This window comes from Scyliorhinus canicula, chromosome 5 (genome assembly GCF_902713615.1).
Source record: "Scyliorhinus canicula chromosome 5, sScyCan1.1, whole genome shotgun sequence".
NCBI classification, from domain to species: domain Eukaryota; kingdom Metazoa; phylum Chordata; class Chondrichthyes; order Carcharhiniformes; family Scyliorhinidae; genus Scyliorhinus; species Scyliorhinus canicula.
In genome coordinates this window covers 213,962,478-213,982,312 of record NC_052150.1, presented here as the reverse complement: position 1 = coordinate 213,982,312, position 19,835 = coordinate 213,962,478, and the positions used below count along the sequence as shown (strand labels likewise).

At 46.5% G+C, this 19,835-nt stretch overlaps 1 protein-coding gene across 3 annotated transcripts in view; it reads right to left on the bottom strand.

The window, feature by feature from the left end:
- Nucleotides 1–19,835, bottom strand: part of obscnb (obscurin, cytoskeletal calmodulin and titin-interacting RhoGEF b) — an 896,193-nt gene that overhangs the window by 351,417 nt on the left and 524,941 nt on the right. For all 3 annotated transcript variants that reach the window (XM_038798455.1, XM_038798456.1, XM_038798458.1), the window contains 2 exons: nt 8,821–9,087; nt 6,669–6,941 (listed from right to left, as the gene is read on the bottom strand). In XM_038798455.1, the coding sequence (XP_038654383.1) occupies nt 6,669–6,941; nt 8,821–9,087 (540 nt within the window). The remainder of the gene's footprint in view (nt 1–6,668; nt 6,942–8,820; nt 9,088–19,835) is intronic.

Sequence of the window (19,835 nt, the reverse complement as noted above, 5' to 3'; positions counted from 1 at the left end):
AATATCCATTTAATGCTTCCCCTATCTCCTCTGATTCCACACACAACTTTCCACTACTATCCTTGATTGGCCCTAATCTTACTCTAGTCATTCTTTTGTTCCTGATACACCTATAGAAAGCCTTAGGGTTTTCCTTGATCCTATCCGCCAACGACTTTTCGTGTCCTCTCCTCGCTCTTCTTAACTCTCCCTTTAGGTCCTTCCTGGCTAACTTGTAACTCTCAAGTGCCCTAACTGAGCCTTCATGTCTCATCCTAACATAAGCCTTCTTCTTCCTCTTGACAAATGCTTCAACTTCCTTCGTAAACCACGGTTCCCTTGCTCGACAACTTCCTCCCTGCCTGACAGGTACATACTTATCAAGGACACGCAGTAGCTGTTCCTTGAAAAAGCTCCACATTTCGATTGTACCCATCCCCTGCAGTTTCCTTCCCCATCCTATACATCCTAAATCTTGCCGAATAGCATCATAATTGCCTTTCCCCCAGCTATAATTCTTGCCTTGCGGTATATACCTATCCCTGCCCATTGCTAAAGTAAACATGACCGAGTTGTGATCACTATCCCCAAAGTGCTCACCTACATCTAAATCTAACACCTGGCCGGGTTCATTACCCAGTACCAAATCCAATGTGGCCTCGCCCCTTGTTGGCCTGTCTACATACTGTGTCAGAAAACCCTCCTGCACACACTGTACAAAAACTGACCCATCTCCAGTACTCGAACTATAGTATTTCCAGTCAATATTTGGAAAGTTAAAGTCCCCCATAACAACTACCCTGTTACTCTCGCTCCTGTCGAGAATCATCTTTGCAATCCTTTCCTCTATATCTCTGGAACTATTCGGAGGTCTATAGACAACTCCCAACAGGGTGACCTCTCCTCTCCTGTTCCTAACCTCGGCCCACACTACCTCAGTAGACGAGTTCTCAAACGTCCTTTCTACCGCCGTAATACTTTCCTTGATTAACAATGCCACACCCCTCCCTCTTTTACCATCTTCTCTGTTCTTACAGAAACATCTAAATCCTGGAACCTGCAACAACCATTCCTGTCCCTGCTCTACCCATGTCTCCGAAATCGGCACAACATCGAGATCCCAGGTACCAATCCATGCTGCAAGCTCACCCACCTTATTCCGGATGCTCCTGGCGTTGAAGTAGACACACTTCAAACCAGCGTCTTGCTTGCCGGTGCCCTCTTTCGAACTTTTAACCCTATCCCTGACCTCACTACTCTCAACATCCTGTACACTGGGACTACAATTTAGGTTCCCATCCCCCTGCTGAATTAGTTTAAACCCCCCCGAAGAGCACTAGCAAATCTCCCCCCCAGGATATTGGCACCCCTCTGGTTCAGGTGAAGACCATCCTGTTTGTAGAGGTCCCACCTACCCCAGAATGAGCCCCAATTATCCAGGAAACCAAAACCCTCCCTCCTGCACCATCCCTGTAGCCACGTGTTCAATTCCTCTCTCTCCTTATTTCTCACTTCGCTAGCACGTGGCACGGGTAACAATCCAGAGATAACAACTCTGTTTGTTCTAGCTCTCAGCTTCCACCCTAGCTCCCTGAATTTCTGTCTCAAATCCCCATCTCTCTTCCTACCTATGTCGTTGGTACCTATGTGGACCATGACTTGGGGCTGCTCCCCCTCCCCCTTAAGGATCCCAAAAACACGATCAGAGACATCACGAACCCTGGCACCTGGGAGGCAACACACCAACCGTGAGTCTCTTTCATTCTCACAGAACCTCCTGTCTGTTCCTCTAACTATGGAGTCCCCAATGACAAGTGCTCTGTTCCTCTTCTCCCTTCCCTTCTGAGCAACAGGGACAGACTCTGTGCCAGAGACCTGTGCCCTATTGCTTACCACTGGTAAGTCGTCCCCTTCTTGTGTACTGGAGCTACAATTCAGGTTCCCAATCCCCTGCTGAACTAGTTTAAACCTTCCCGAAGAGCATTAGCAAACCTCCCCCCCAGGATATTAGTACCCCTCTGGTCCAGGTGTAGACCATCACGTTTGTAGAGGTCCCACCTACCCCAGAATGAGCCCCAATTGTCCAGGAATCTGAAACCCTCCCTCCTGCAACATCCCTGCAGCTACGTGTTCAACTGCTCTCTCTCCCTATTCATCGACTTGCTAGCACGTGGCACGGGTAACAACCCAGAGATAATAACTCTGTTTGTCCTGGATCTAAGTTTCCACCCTAGCTCCCTGAATTCCTGCCTTACATCCCTATCCCTTTTCCTACCTATGTCGTTGGTACCTATGTGGACCACGACTTGGGGCTGCTCCCCCCCCCCCTTAAGGATCCCGAAAACACGATCCGAGACATCGCGGACCCTGGCACCTGGGAGGCAACACACCAACCGCGAGTCTCTCTCATTCCCACTTTATCATTTACTAGTATAGCCAAAATAACAGGTCAATCTTTTCCCCCCTACATTATAAAACTACTTGAATTTAATGCTAAATAAGGGCTGTGATTCTCAGTTCCGGTGCTCCTACCAGCAAGAATTGCGACTGTGTCCTGCTGGCGCCAGGAGTGTTGCCACAGTCATGCAACTTGACTATGCAAAAATGTGCATAGTGCTGAACATGCCGGTTTCTCTGCAGGTACTGGGGTCAGGCTGCCATATTGAACTGGAGCCTTGATCCCAGCGTCCAATGACAGGCCCCCTTCCCTGCACAAAGCAAATGCTGACCCCTGCACACACACTCTTGCTGACAAGGGCAGCACCTTCAACCCCTCATCAAGGAGGGGCCTCCTTCCTCTCACCATGAGAATAACAAGTCATTACCCCCTCCCACACATGCATGAGCGTGACTTGACACCCCCCCCCCCCACCCGTTAGAAAAGCGGATGTCAAAACACTTTGCTGTTTTTAAGAGGTCAGCAGCTGTCAATCATAGCAAGAATATTGATAAGCTTTGCAGTTAGGATTGGTACTATGATGCATTCAAGTCTGAAAGGAAAGATAAATAAACAAACCTCCTGGCATCTGTGTTTAAACCATTAAGCTGTCAATCAAAGTCAAGTTAAAAGTATTTTACTGTGAAATTGAATGAATTATTAGCATTGCAAAGGATCTCAGCAAGTTGCTGGAGTCCATTATCAAGGATTTCATAGCACAGCATTTGGAAAGCAGTAGTATAATCAAACAAAGTCAGCATAGATTTATGGAAGGGAAATCATGCTTGACAAATCTACTAGAATGCATTTGAAGATGTAACTACATGTAACATGGGGCTGGTTTAGCACAGGGCTAAATCGCTGGCTTTGAAAACAGAACAAGGCAGGCCAGCAGCACGCTTCAATTCCCATACCAGCTTCCCTAAACAGGCGCCGGAATGTGCGACTAGGTGCTTTCACAGTAACTTCATTTGAAGCCTACTTGTGACACTAAGTGATTTTCATTTCAACTAGTAGAGTTGACCAGGGAGAACCAGTGGATTTAGACTTTCAGAAGGCTTTCGATAAGGTCTCATATAGCAGATTACTATGTAAAGTTAAAGCACATGGGATTGTGGATAGTGTCTTGAGATGGATAGAAAGCTGGTTAGCAGACAGGAAACACAGAGTTGGAATAAATGTGTCTTTTCTGATTGGCAGGCAGTGACTAGCGGGGTACCACAGGGATCTGTGCTAGGACCCAAAATGTTCACATTCCACTGGGAATAGACAGGGTAGATTCAAAAAGAACAGTGGTGGGAAGTTGTGTGTGGAGGCTGAGGAGATAAGCGAGATACTAAATGAATACTTTTCGTCAGTATTCACTCAAGAAAAAGATAATATTGTGGAGGAGAATGCTGAGACCCAGGCTATTAGAATAGATGGCATTGAGGTGCGTAGGGAAGAAGTGTTGGCAATTCTGGACAAGGTGAAAATAGATAAGTCCCCGGGGCCAGATGGGATTTATCCTAGGATTCTCTGGGAAGCCAGGGAAGAGATTGCGGAGCCTTTGGCTTTGATTTTTAGGTCATCATTGGCTACAGGAATAGTGCCAGAGGACTGGAGGATAGCAAATGTGGTCCCTTTGTTCAAGAAGGGGAGTAGAGATAACCCCGGTAACTATAGGCCGGTGAGCCTAACGTCTGTGGTGGGTAAAGTCTTGGAGAGGATTATAAAAGATACAATTTATAATCATCTAGATAGGAATAATATGATTAGGGACAGTCAGCATGGTTTTGTGAAGGGTAGGTCATGCCTCACAAACCTTATCGAGTTCTTTGAGAAGGTGACTGAACAGGTAGACGAGGGTAGAGCAGTTGATGTGGTGTATATGGATTTCAGTAAAGCGTTTGATAAGGTTCCCCACGGTCGTCTATTGCAGAAAATACGGAGGCTGGGGATTGAGGGTGATTTAGAGATGTGGATCAGAAATTGGCTAGTTGAAAGAAGACAGAGAGTGGTAGTTGATGGGAAATGTTCAGAATGGAGTTCAGTTACGAGTGGCGTAACACAAGGATCTGTTCTGGGGCCGTTGCTGTTTGTCATTTTTATAAATGACCTAGAGGAGGGCGCAGAAGGATGGGTGAGTAAATTTGCAGACGACACTAAAGTCGGTGGAGTTGTAGACAGTGCGGAAGGATGTTGCAGGTTACAGAGGGACATAGATAAGCTGCAGAGCTGGGCTGAGAGGTGGCAAATGGAGTTTAATGTGGAGAAGTGTGAGGTGATTCACTTTGGAAAGAATAACAGAAATGCGGAATATTTGGCTAATGGTAAAATTCTTGGTAGTGTGGATGAGCAGAGGGATCTCGGTGTCCATGTACATAGATCCCTGAAAGTTGCCACCCAGGTTGATAGGGTTGTGAAGAAGGCCTATGGTGTGTTGGCCTTTATTGGTAGAGGGATTGAGTTCCGGAGCCATGAGGTCATGTTGCAGTTGTACAAAACTCTAGTACGGCCGCATTTGGAGTATTGCGTACAGTTCTGGTCGCCTCATTATAGGAAGGACGTGGAAGCTTTGGAACGGGTGCAGAGGAGATTTACCAGGATGTTGCCTGGTATGGAGGGAAAATCTTATGAGGAAAGGCTGATGGACTTGAGGTTGTTTTCGTTAGAGAGAAGAAGGTTAAGAGGTGACTTAATAGAGGCATACAAAATGATCAGATGGTTAGATAGGGTGGACAGCGAGAGCCTTCTCCCGCGGATGGAGGTGGCTAGCACGAGGGGACATAGCCTTAAATTGAGGGGTAATAGATATAGGACAGAGGTCAGAGGTGGGTTTTTTACGCAAAGAGTGGTGAGGCCGTGGAATGCCCTACCTGCAACAGTAGTGAACTCGCCAACATTGAGGGCATTTAAAAATTTATTGGATAAGCATATGGGTGATAAGGGCATAGTGTAGGTTAGATGGCCTTTAGATTTTTTCCATGTCGGTGCAACATCGAGGGCCGAAGGGCCTGTACTGCGCTGTATCGTTCTATGTTCTATGTTTTAATGTTCCCAATGGTGGGGAATCCAGAACTAGAAGTCATAGTTTGAGGATAAGGGGTAACCTTTTCGAACTGAGGTGAGGAGACATATCTTCACCCAGAGTGTGGTGAATCTGTGGAATTCACTACCACAGAAAGTAGTGAGGCCAAAACATTGTGTGATTTCGAGAAATAATTAGATATTGCTCTTGGGGCTAAAGGGATCAGTGATAGAGGGGTGGAAGGCGGGATCAGGGTACTGCATTTGATGATCAGCCATGATCTTAATGAATGGCAGAGCAGGGTTGAAGGCCGAATGGCCTCCTCCTGCTTATATTTTCTATCTATGTTTCTAATTGCATTCAAATCAATGCAGATCAGCTGTTTGCATGTTCCCGTCGGCACAGGGGGTGGCGGGGGAGGGAGGCCCACTATGGCATGCGAGGTGAGAGTGGGGAGTGGTGACGGGTCTGCCTCCCGGCGCCAATCCTGTTTTTGGCCCCACTTAGGATTCTCTGCCACATTGGGATACTTGATCTTAGGGGCGAAGAATGGAGAATCTCACCCAAGGTTTACCTAATTTAATCAATTACCTCTCCATCTGACATGCTGCAAAAGATTTCTTAATGTGTTTTTATTTTTCTAACTCATTAAAAAAAACTTCTGCATGTCCTTTTTGTCAATAAAGTAAGGCAGGCATGAAAGGGTCAAGGGGTTAACAAAAAAAGAGGAACATAGAAGTACTCCCAACCCCGGCAGCAAACATATGGCCTGGCCATGCTGATTGTGACTTCTCCAGTCCTCCACCAGGAATGTAGACAGCCACTCCTCCTCTGCACTAATGAAATCTCCATGCAGCTGCAGCAACCAACCTGCTCTCTAAACACCAATCTCAGGCCTTCTCCTACCGTGATGGTTTCCCCACCCACCTCTGCAAGATCCAATCTCCATTCTTGAACCCCTCCAGTATAGTTCCCCCTCCCCAGCCATCCGCTCAAGCCTTGATTTCCTTTATTCATCCTAGAAGCAAGCTAGAAAAAATAGATTTGTCCACCTCAGATCAAGGGGAAATGAATAACCATTTATATGTAGTCCAGTACTCTGCAGGTCACACAATCACCCATCTACTAGCTATTTAATTCCAAAATGAGATCATATCACCTCTTAAGATTTGCAAAGAAACTTAGTGAAACTAACAGCATTTACAGAAAAATGGTTAAAACAGACTTTGTCTCACGAAATACCTTTAACTAATAATTTTGCTGAAGAAATAAGTGCCCCGGCCTTAAATGACACTGTTCCCGAGTCATCAGTTCCCAGGCTTTGTAACGTCAACGTATGGATCTTTCCATCTTGAACGGATATCTCATTCAGATCATTGTTCTGTAGGGGTGAACCATCCAACCACCATTGCACATTCTCCACATCTTTGTGTGAAAGCTCGCAACTAAATGTGGCTGACTCACCAGCAAAGACATCAGTGTTTTTTAAACCAGAAACCACTTTTATTTCAGGTTCTGGAAAATAAAACAAAAACATCCTAAAATTAAACAGTTGCCAGCAATTTTCTTTATTGGCAGCTAATAAAATCCAAATATGCCCAGTTACTTAAAGCTCTTAACCAACAAATACAATTCCTATTTAACTCTCCAGGATGAGTGTAATCAGGAGCAGGATACTCCACCCTCCCAGCCACGTGTTCCTTAGCGGCGGGAGGCGGAGCATTGTTCGCTGGCAATGGGATTCTCTGCTGTCAATGAGATTTCCCATTGGAGTCACCCCATGCTACCGGGAAACCTGTGGGCGGGGGTGCACTGCCGATGTGACCAGAGAATCCCACGCCAGTGAACGACCGGAGAATTCTGGCCCAGATGTTTAGTAAGCACCGTCCTTTACAGATGTATACTAGTGATTAAAGGAGTCAACTTTGTGAAAAGTAGCTTGGCAAGATCATAAAGAGGCTGCATTTTATTTATAGGATTATATATAGGATTGTGTAAGATTTGTAGATCAATATAAATTTCTATCAAACTCAATATATTAAGATTTCCAGATGATAAAGAACTTCTAAATTTAGATTTGATAAAGCTGTTGAATGTTATGGCTGTGAAATGTTTTTGCAAATTTTCTGACTATGGTGAATGTATAGTTGTCCTATATGTTCAGGATACAAAATCAACCCAACCCTCCTTAATTATCAAAGCTGTACTGGGCAAAATTCTCCACCTCAAATGCTACCGTGATCAGGTGGAAAATCAGGCATCCGGCTAAAATCAAGATCTGCGCACACTCGGATGCCATGCTCCTGTCCCTCACTGGTGATAATGAGCGTTACACCCTGCACGGGCAACGGCATGCAAACACGGTATTCGCATGCATTTAAATCTGATTAGTGGGTTGTATGCCCACCCTTTCACGATGCTCCACTCCTCTCAGGTAGAGGTCTCGCGGGTGTGAATTTCTACAAGTATTTACAAACATGGAGTGTGAGGGAGAGCGGGATCATAGAATCATCGAATTTACAGTGCAGACGGAGGCTATTCGGCCTATCGGGTCTGCACCGGTTCTTGGAAAGAGCACCCTACTTAAACCCACACCTCCAACCTATCCCCTTAACCCAGTAACTCCACCTAACCTAAGGCGCAATTTGGCATGGCCAAACCACCTAATCTGCACATCTTTGGACTGTGGGAGGAAACCGGAGCTCCCAGAGGAAACCCACGCAGACACGGGGAGAACGTGCAGACTCCGCACAGACAGTGACCCAAGCAGGGAATCGAACCTGGGACCCTGGAGCTGTGAAACAACTGTGCTAACCACTGTGCTACCCTGTCACCCTTTACCGATGCTAAAAAAGCACTAAAAAAACAATGAAAACTCTTGAGCTTGTCGGGAGCACCCGTGGGTAGTGACTTGTTGCCAAGTCTGTGGAGTTGGGATGTTCCTCTGAAGATTGCGGTGGCCTGGCTCAGACGGTCATCTGTCGTGAGTTTTGGGACGCTCAAAATATCTTGTCAGATTTAACGGAGTCTCATGAGATCCCATGATCTGGATCTTGCCCTCACTAGGTGTGATCTAGATCAATATATTTAAATGAGCCATTAAGTCATTATGCGTTCGCGGGATTCACCCGGCACTCGGGACCTCCCGCCCTTGTACTGATTTGCAACATTGACCAGTCGTAATGGCAAATTGTTTTTGGGGGGGAGGGTCTCCCAGGCCATTAGAGGGGCCCATGTTGTCGTGGACAGGGCAGGGTAGTACCCTGGCAATTCTTCTGGGAAAGCATTTTGACTGTTATAGATGTTTGAATAGGGCATCAAGGATCTAAGCTGTTCCACTGCTAAAATGCATACTCCAAAAAGCTTTGCAGTAAAAAAATAGTTGAATTATCACCTGTAACAGTTAAGGAGGCTGTTGTTTGTCGATTCTCAAAATAACAAGTATATTTCCCAGCATCTCCTCGTTTTACATTGTGGATTAACAACTCAACAATGGCACCATTTTGCTTCATTTCATACTTGTCACTTGGTTGAAGCACTACAAGTCTCTTTCTCCATTCCACAGGTGCATCAGACTTGGAAAGTTCACAGTGTAGCGTGACTGTGTGACCTTCTTCAGCTTCCACATTCTTAAGCTCTTGCTTGAAATAGGCCGGTAAAGCTGAGGTTCAAAGATGCATGATTTTTAACAATGAATAAAATTAAGGATGCATATAAAAACTATTATAACTCATAATGAAAGAGAAAATGGTGGAAACTCTCAGCAAGTCTGGCAGCATCGGTTGGGAGAGAAAAGAGCTAACGTTTCGAGTCCGATGACTCTTTGACAACGTTAGCTCTTTTCTCTCCCAACAGATGCTGCCAGACTTGCTGAGATTTTCCAGCATTTTCTCTTTCATTTTTGATTCCAGCATCTGCAGTAATTTGCTTTTATTTTTTAAGACTCGTAAATACCTTTGTTGCAGTTACATCAAATGTGCAAAGCTTCAAGTATTCAATTATTACTTTAATTTCTTACTGCACTCATCCACAGCACCGGAACAATTTCCACATGCACAATGACACCTACTCTAACCCTCAGGGTGGGATTTACCGACCACATCGCCGTGATTTTCGGCGGCGAAGGCGTCCTGCCAGTGGGATTTACTGATCCTGCCGTTGTCAACAGGACTTCGCGTTGACAGTACCCATCGTCGCTGGGAAATCCGTGTTCTGCGTGGGACTGGAATTTCCCGCTGGCGTGAACAGCCGGTTAATCTCGCCCTAAATGTCTACTTCACCCAAAGCTATTGCCACCTTTTCTGAATGACTGTCCTGCACATTTCAAAATTCCCTCAATGGCAATGGCAAAAAACACACACTTTATGGCTACTGGCAAAGTGAAGGTGCCTCTCGCTATATTCTAAATATTGTGACTGACTTCTCAGGTCAAAATAGTGGTATGTAACTTTGGGACTGTGCAGTTCCAAGCACATTGTTCCACATGTCTAGAGGAGAAAGGAAGCCCTTAAAATTGAGTGTTTTATTGTCTTGACCATGCTGAAATCTCACTGGTTGCCTATTTAATTGCTCACGGCAACTGCATGATTGAAGACCCACCGGAGGAAGACGGGGGTTTCATGAATTAAGATCCCGCTGGCGGGGAGGGTTGGAGAATGTTGAACTATGTTCCTATCCTCTGTAAATCACCAAGCTTTTCTATCTTACCTTTGCCTTGCTATCTTTCTCTCTGTCCCTTACATCCCCTCATACCTGCCATAAATTATTCCTAACGTCTTTCCCATGTGATTACCAAAAACGTGGAGTGGGCAATAAAAAATTGCAGTCAACTGGGTCTTTAACAAGCTAAGCTTGCTAATTACTTGACTTCAAAATGGCAAGCAGGGCTTCTAATTTTGGCACCTGCTTGCATTCTGTATTATCAATGACTGGCAGGATGACATCAGATTGGCCCAACGTTATCATGCCACATTTTATATAAGGATAGGGGATGGCCTGCCAAATTTGAAGCCGTAAAATCCAGCCCATGCTTCCTTTCATTCCCGTAATTTCATATAAGTTACCAACTCTTGCCTTGATGGCTCCATCTTTAGCATTGCTTTATTAGTTGATATTCTCAGATCATGCTTTTGATTTCTACTCTCTCTAAATGTTCTTACATTTTTTATTCAGTTTCCAGCTTTGGGCTTTATAAGCACTTTCCAACATACTTTTAAAGAGAAGTACCATCTAAAACTGTCTTTCTCTCTTGGCAAGATGGATAATGCTGGACTTCCCTCTTTGAGTTTAGTAATAATTTCTTCATAGTTTTATAAAAATCTCTGCTATGGTTCTGAAAGTTTTAAGTGTGAAATTAGGTAAATTAGAGTCAGCAAATAATGAAAAAACAGCAGATTAAACCCAAATTAAGTGAACTGACAATAAAATGAAGATGGAAACAAATAGGGAAGATAAGATAATCGACAGCATGTAGACAAGAAAAATTAAATGATTTTGTTATTTTGGATGACCATGAAGATCCTAAAATAAATCTGTCCTCTTCCTACCCTCCACTTTTAGGGAAACTGTAGTCTGCAGATCTCCAGAACCACAGGTATATTCTCCAGCATCCTCTGGTGTTAAGTCAGAAATGACCAACACAGCTATTGGACCCTTTTGTCTCACTTCATATTTGTCACTAGGTTTAATTGCTTCTGCGCCTTTCTTCCATGTGAGAGGCACTTCATCTTCAGAAAGTTCACAATGAAGAATAGCTGTACCTTCTTCCTGTGCCTGTACGCCTGGAGATTTTGTCTGAAAAGAACTTGTTTAAAGGGCAGCACGGTAGCACAAATGGCTAGCACTGTGGCTTCACAGCACCATGGTCCCAGGTTCGATTCCCCACTGGTACACTGTCTGTGCGGAGTCTGCACATTCTCCCTGTGTCTGGGTGGGTTTCCTCCGGGTGCTCCAGTTTTCTCCCACAGTCCAAACACGTGGAGATTAGGTGGATTGGCCATGCTAAATTGCCCTTAGTATCCAAAAAGGTTAGAAGGGGGTTATTGGGTTACGAGGATAGGGTGGAAATGAGGGCTTAAGTGGGTCGGTGCAGACTTGATGGGCCAAATGGCCTCCTTCTGCATTGTATGTTCTATGGTAATCTATGGTAAAAACTAGAAATGGAAATCGTAAAGACCAAAGTGAGTTAAAAATTTACAAACATATGAAAAATTACAAATCAGCTCAAGACCCTGTGGTTGATCATTGTGTGCATGCTCCTACATGTGCTCCTCACTTCGCCTGAAGCCATGTAATTCCCTGAGACAGATGAAAATCTAGGTTAATGAGGAAACAAAATCTGTAGAACTCCTGTCCACTTAGGTGGCTAAAACTCGCTTCAACCACCCTAGCCATGAAAACGTTACAAGGTGCTTAACTCTGTATGGCAAATTAAACATTTTCAAATAACCAAGAGTTGGAAAATGGTCAGTTATGTGAAAAAATATGAAATGAAAATCGTTTATTGTCACAAGTAGGCTTCAAATGAAGTTACTGTGAAAAGCCCCTAGTCGCCACATTCCGGTGCCTGTTCTGGGAGGCTGGTACGGGAATTGAAGCGTGCTGCTGGCCTGCCTTGGTCTGCTTTCAAAGCCAGCAATTTAGCCCTGTGCTAAACCAGCCCCTGGTTACATGTAGTTACATCTTCAAAGCATTCTAGTAGATTTGTCAAGCATGATTTCCCTTCCATAAATCTATGCTGACTTTGTTTGATTATACTACTGCTTTCCAAATGCTGTGCTATGAAATCCTTGATAATGGACTCCAGCACATGGAACACAATCGATTCCAATGACAAACATGCGGGATTTCTTGGGTCCGTGATTGACACTCAGGAGGTTGATAATCTGTAGCCACATATGCACACTTCACTCCCCAGACACACCCACCTTAGCCAACAAGATGGCACTGGAGCTTGTCCATCCCACTGATGGGTCGGCTGAGGCCAGAGTGCACCTGGGGGGTGCCCTGGGTGGAGTCTGATATAACCTGTGACCCTGGGTTTGCAGTGGGCAGTCAGCGGCACGCACAGCTGCCTGGCTGCCTTGCAGGCTGTGGTAATGGTATTCTATTCCTGTCCACCCTGACCACACAGCCCACCTCCTGACCACCCTCTTGCCATTCCCCCTGGCCCTGGCAGAAGCCCCCCGGCCAGCGGCACAAAAATGTAAAGTAAAATGGGAAAGATGTCATTTGAAACATGAAGGTCTGATAAAACCTGAAGGAATATGAGAAAAAGCAAGCAAAAATCCCACAAAGGGTTAACAGCATTCAGAAAAGAGGTTTTGAAATGCAGACAGCCTTTATCACAAAACAGAGGTAAAAAAGCCAACATAAGTGTACTTTACCTGAATGCTCGTAGTATTCGGAATAAGGTAAATGAGTTGATGGAGCAAATCATCGTGAATGACTATGATTTAGTGGCCATTACTGAAACATGGTTAAAGGGTGGTCACGACTGGGAGTTAAATATCCGAGGGCATCAAACTATTCGGAAGGACAGAGTGGATGGTAAGGGAGGTGGTGTAGTTCTGTTATTTAAGGATGAGATCCGGGCAATAGTAAGGGATGAAATCGGTGCTATGGAGGATAAGGTTGAATCCATTTGGGTGGAAATCAGGAATAGTAAGGTAAAAAAGTCACTGATAGGAGTAGTCTATAGGCCACCAAATAGTAACATTATGGTGGGGCAGGCAATAAACAAAGAAATAACGGATGCATGTAGAAATGGTACAGCAGTTATCATGGGGGATTTCAATCTACATGTCGATTGGTTTAACCAGGTCGATCAAGGCAGCCTTGAGGAGGAGTTTATAAAATGTATCCGCGATAGTTTCCTAGAACAGTATGTGTGGTGATCCAACCACTGTATATATGTGTGCTTGCAGTAGGGGGATGTATGGCCGTACCTGTATTACAGGTTTCTCCGGTAAGCCCCTGCCAGCTAGCTCCGCCCACAGGGAGTTGTATCAATATTCGTGAGTTTCACTGAGATGCCATTCTACAGCTGCCGCCGGAGGAATAGCATCTCACTGTAATAAAGCCTCTCTTGTACTTCACTCGAGTCTTTGTGTACAATTGTTAGCGCCACAATTTATTACAGTGAGATTTTCCTGACACCATGGACATCAGGATCAAACCTGACCGCCTGCAGCTGGATCCGCAGTCGCCCCACGCCAGGAAAGACTTTGTTCACTGGCTTGCAGTTTTCGAGGCCTACATCTCTTCAGCGGACCCTCCACCTTCGGAGGCTCAAAAACGACAGCTTATTTACTCAAGACTCAGTTCCAGCGTGTTTCCGCTAATTCGAGACGCGCCTGACTGCACCCGGGCCATGGAACTGCTCAAAGAGAACAACGCACAGTCGATGAACACCCTGTTTGCGAGACATCTACTCTCTACTCGCGTCCAACAGCCGGGTGAGTCGATTGAGGACTTTTGGAGGGCCCTTATACCTCTAGTACGAGACTGCGACTGCCGGGCCCTCACGGCCACAGAACATTCTGACTTACTCATGCGGGATGCATTTGTTACGGGTATTGCATCGCACCCCATCCGGCAACGACTGCTGGAAGGTGCCGCTCTCAATCTCGCGGCTACAAAGTCTCTGGCGCTATCGATGACGGCCGCCTCTCGTAGTGCGCGATCCTACCCTGCTAGCCACTAGGCCCACCCGTCCTACCCTTCATGGACCCCGCAAACGGCCCCCCCCATCTTATCCCTCGTGGACCCCGCAACCGCCCCCCCCCCCAGCAGCCGCCCCCGCGCACTACGCCTGCGCTGCTCGCCACACTGCGCACCCTGAGGGTCCCCGCTGCTACTTCTGTGGTCAGCAGAAGCATCCCCGCCAGCGCTGCCCGCCCGCACCGCGACCTGCAAAGCTCGTGGCAAGAAAGGCCACTTTGCAGCGGTGTGCCAGTCCCGGACGGTTGCCGGTATGGCGCCCGAATACCCCCCCTCGCCTCAGCTGATCGCACAATGGGCCCTGCCGTCCGCTGCCCCCGATCCCACATGCGATCAGTGGGCGCCGCCATCTTTCGCCGCCCCCGCCATGTGCGCACCATGGGCGCCGCCATCTTCACCCTCCGTCTCCATGTGCGTTCCATGGGCGCCGCCATCTTGTCCCGCCCCCACAACGTAAGCTCCATGGGCGCCGCCATCTTGTCCGCCGCCATCTTCTTCCTCACAGGTACTTCAGACGCCGCCATTTTGGCCTCCCCTCGGGACGGGACCATGGGACCCGGGTCACTGCCACTACTCATCGGACTCATCAGACTCGTCGGCCGATCGCCCGCTACTCGCCTCCGTTACGCTCGACCAGTCCCGTCATCGCAACATGGCACCCTCTTCCACGACGGTGCTCGTCAACGGCCACGTGACCTCCTGCCTCATCGACTCCGGGAGCACCGAGAGCTTCATTCTCCCGGACACGGTAACGCGCTACTCCCTTGCAGTCCATCCCGCCAACCGGCAGATCTCCCTAGCCTCTGGTTCCCACTCTGTCCAGATCCGGGGCTTCTGCCTGGTTAAAATCACTGTACTGGGGGTGGAATTCGACCGTTTCCGCCTGTACATTCTCCCCAACATCTGCGCGTCACTCTTATTAGGCCTGGATTTTCAATGCAACCTCCAGAGCCTCACCCTCACCCCGACGTCGCCACCACAGCTACATCGCTAGCAACGGAACGTTCGACCGCCGATCCGACTCAACTTCTGACCGGATTACCTGATGGACTCTTGGTTTTCTTTTATTTTGCCCTTTTGTACATAGATCACTTTATGTATTATAGTTCTACGTCACCCCCGCCGGACTCATTTTTTACAGGGGGTGAATGTGGTGATCCAACCACTATATATATGTGTGCTTGCAGTAGGGGGATGTATGGCCGTACCTGTATTACAGGTTTCTCCGGTAAGCCCCTGCCGGCTAGCTCCGCCCACAGCGAGCTGTATAAATATTCGTAAGTTTCACTGAAATGCCATTCTTCAGCTGCCGCCGGAGGAATAGCATCTCACTGTAATAAAGCCTCTCCTGTACTTCACTCGAGTCTTTGTGTACAATTGTTAGCGCCACAGTATGTAATGGATCCTGCGAGGGAACAAGCGGTCCGAGATCATGTCCTGTGTAATGAGACAGGATTGATTAATGATCTCATAGTTAGGGATCCTCTCGGAATGAGCGATCACAATATGGTGGAATTTAAAATACAGATGGAGGGTGAGAAGGTAAAATCAAATACTCGTGTTTTGTGCTTAAACAAAGGAGATTAAAATGGGATGAGAGAAGAACTAGCTAAGGTTGACTGGGAGCAAAGATTTTATGATGGAACAGTTGAGGAACAGTGGAGAACCTTCCAAGCAATTTTTCACAGTGCTCAGCAAAGGTTTATACCAACAAAAAGGAAGGAAGGTAGAAAGAGGGAAAATCGACCGTGGATATCTGAGGAAATAAGGGAGAGTATCAAATTGAAGGAAAAAGCATACAAAGTGGCAAAGATTAGTGGGAGACTAGAGGACTGGGAAATCTTTAGGGGGCAACAGAAAGCTACTCAAAAAGCTATAAAGAAGAGTAAGATAGACTATGAGAGTAAACTTGCTCAGAACATAAAACAGATAGTAAAAGTTTCTACAAATATATAAAATAAAAAAAGAGTGGCTAATGTAAATATTGGTCCTTTAGAGGATGAGAAGGGTGTTTTAATAATGGGAGATGAGGAAATGGATGAAAAAACTGAACAGGTGGAAGACACAAATAACATGCCAGTGACTAATAGAAATGAGGCTACGACAGGTGAGGACTTTGAGATGATTGCTATCACTAAGGAGGTAGTGATGGGCAAGCTAATGCGGCTAAAGGTAGACAAGTCTCCTGGCCCTGATGGAATGCATCTCAGAGTGCTAAAAGAGATGGCTAGGGAAATTGCAAATGCACTAGTGAAAATTTACCAAAATTCACTAGACTCTGGGGTGGTCCCGGCGGATTGGAAATTAGCAAACGTGACACCACTGTTTAAAAAAGGAGGTAGGCAGAAAGCGGGTAATTAAAGGCCAGTGAGCTTAACTTCGGTAGTAGGGAAGATGCTGGAATCTATCATCAAGGAAGAAATAGCGAGGCATCTGGATAGAAATTGTCCCATTGGGCAGTCGCAGCATGGGTTCATAAAGGGCAGGTCGTGCCTAACTAATTTAGTGGAATTTTTTGAGGACATTACCAGTGCAGTAGATAACGGAAGCCAATGGATGTGGTATATCTGGATTTCCAGAAAGTCTTTGACAAGGTGCCACACAAAAGGTTGCTGCATAAGATAAAGATGCATGGCATTAAGGGTAAAGTAGTAGCATGGATAGAGGGTTGGTTAATTAATAGAAAGCAAAGAGTGGGGATTAATGGGTGTTTCTCTGGTTGGCAATCAGTAGCTAGTGGTGTCCCTCAGGGATCAGTGTTGGGCCCACAATTGTTCACAATTTACATAGATGAGTTGGAGTTGGGGACCAAAGGCAATGTGTCCAAGTTTGCAGACGACACTAAGATGAGTGGTAAAGCGAAAAGTGCAGAGGGTACTGGAAGTCTGCAGAGGGATTTGGATAGGTTAAGTGAATGGGCTAGGGTCTGGCAGATGGAATACAATGTTGACAAATTTGAGGTTATCCATTTTGGTCGGAATAATAGCAAAAGGGATTATTATTTAAATGATAAAATATTAAAATATGCTGCTGTGCTAGTGTATGAGTCGCAAAAAGTTGGTTTACAGGTGCAACAGGTGATTAAGAAGGCAAATGAAATTTTGTCCTTTATTTCTAGAGGGATGGAGTTTAAGACTAGGGAGGTTATGCTGCAATTGTATAAGGTGTTAGTGAGGCCACAACTGGAGTATTGTGTTCAGTTTTGGTCTCCTTACTTGAGAAAGGACGTACTGGCACTGGAGGGTGTGCAGAGGAGATTCACTAGGTTAATCCCAGAGCTGAAGGGGTTGGATTACAAGGAGAGGTTGAGTAGACTGGGACTGTAGATTTACATAGAATTTACAGTGCAGAAGGAGGCCATTCGGCCCATCGAGTCTGCACCGGCTCTTGGAAAGAGCATCCTACCCAAGGTCAACACCTCCACCCTATCCCCATAACCCAGTAACCCCACCCAACACTAAGGGCAATTTTGGACACTAAGGGCAACTTAGCATGGCCAATCCACCTAACCTGCAGATCTTTGGACTGTGGGAGGAAACCGGAGTACCCGGAGGAAACCCACGCACACACGGGGAGGACGTGCAGACTCCGCACAGACAGTGACCCAAGCCGGAATCGAACCTGGGACCCTGGAGCTGTGAAGCGATTGTGCTATCCACAATGCTACCGTGCTGCCCATGTACTCGTTGAAATTTAGAAGGATCAGGAGGGATCTTAGAGAAACATATAAAATTATGAAGGGTGTAATGAACTCCAATTGGCTTTATTGGTTGGCCAATTGGAGTATTAGCTCCCTCAATGATAGCTCATTGAGGGGGACCATATAATCACCTGTGTAGGCTTTGTGAGGAGTCTTAAGTTGACTGGACTGCTAGTAGCACTGTTTGTAGCTGCTCCTGTAATATCGTTATTGTAAATGAATATTGGTGTGGTGACGGAACTCCTGCCTCCCGTGGATTACTACAGTGGCGACGAGGTAAACTACGAATTTTGCGGAGACCAGCTGCTGCACTCGGAGGGTAAGCCTTGCCATTTAAAAAATGCCGTTTTTTTGGGAGGTTAGAGGCATTCGACCCGGCTATTGAGGACTGGTCCCAGTATGTGGAGAGAATGTGTTACTTCTTCCGGGCAAATGATATACTGACGGACGAAAGGAGACGGCTTATCCTGCTGTCGGCGTGCAGACCCTCCACTTTCGCCATTATACGTAGTCTGACTTATCCCGATGCGCCGGACACGAAAACTTTCCAAGAAGTAACGGAATTGGTGAAAGAGCACTACGACCCAAAATCACCCCTCATTTTGCGTAGGTACAGATTCTACACAGCGAAGCGGGAAGACAGGGAGTCAGTCACGAATTTCTTGACCCGCCTGAGAAGGCTGGCGGAAAAATGTGAGTTCGGCCCGACGCTAAATGAAATGCTTCGGGACCGGTTAGTGTGTGGTATAAACAACCTCACAAAACAGAAACGCCTGTTGGCGGAAACGGAGCTAGACTGCAGGCAAGCGTTACAGCTCGCACTGTCCGTAGAAAAGGGAGCAAGTGGGGCGCAGGAACTACAGGGCACGTCAATGGAGGTAGATACCTTTGAGCGGGACTACCACAACGGGTCCTGCTACCAGATAGCCGCTCTCAGGAAAAACCTGAGGAATAGAGGGAAAAAGGTAAACCCCAGAACTGCCCCCAAGTCTGCCAGGACTAACTGGAGACAGAGGGAAGTACCGGATGAGGCTCCCCCAACAGAGAAGGACCGTTTCTGGCACCAGACAGAGTGGGGTAACAACGACAGAAACCCTAGAAGGAGGTGGCAAAAGAGGAATAGCAGGTGGGGACGCAGGGAAGTACACAACCTAGACGCCCCATCCTCCTGCGAAGGGGAACAATTATATAATATTACAACGAAGAAAGCAGAACCTATTAGGATTACCCCACGGGTGAACGGGCGGCCGACAATAATGGAAATAGACACGGGTGCGGCCGAATAAGTAATGGGAGTGGCAGCATTTGGAATAATCAATGATGGACTCCAGCCACTAACCCTAACAAAAACATCGACGAAACTTAAAACCTACACGGGGGAACCCCTGGAAGTTCTAGGCACGACTCATGTACCTGTGGAATATGAGAAACAATTTCTCACATTACCGTTGACGATAGTAGAGGGCTTCGGACCGAGCTTAATTGGACGGAACTGGCTGAAAGACCTAAAATTAGAGTGAATGAAAATTTTCCAGAGTGGAAGCGGGCAGTTGAGTGGAGTACTCCAAAAATACCCAGAGGTCTTCCAGGAAGGTTTGGGGGAAATCATAGGCGCCAAAGCAACTTTGCACGTGGACCCAGAAGCCCTTCCGAAATTTTGTAAGGCCAGGCCGGTACCTTTTGCATTAAGGAAGAAAGTAGATTATGAAATAGAAAGGTTACGGCGCAACGGTATTATCAGACCAGTACAGTTCTCGGAATGGGCAGCGCCGGTGGTACCAATTTTGAAGCCAGACGGCTCGATACGTCTCTGTGGAGATTTCAAACCGACAGTAAACAAATACGCACTGCTGGACAAATACCCAATCCCGAAAATAGACGACCTATATGCCAAATTGGCAGGTGGGCTTTTGTTCACGAAACTAGACATGAGCCACGCCTACCTGCAGTTAAAACTGGACAAGGGCTCCCAGAAGTTCGCTACGATC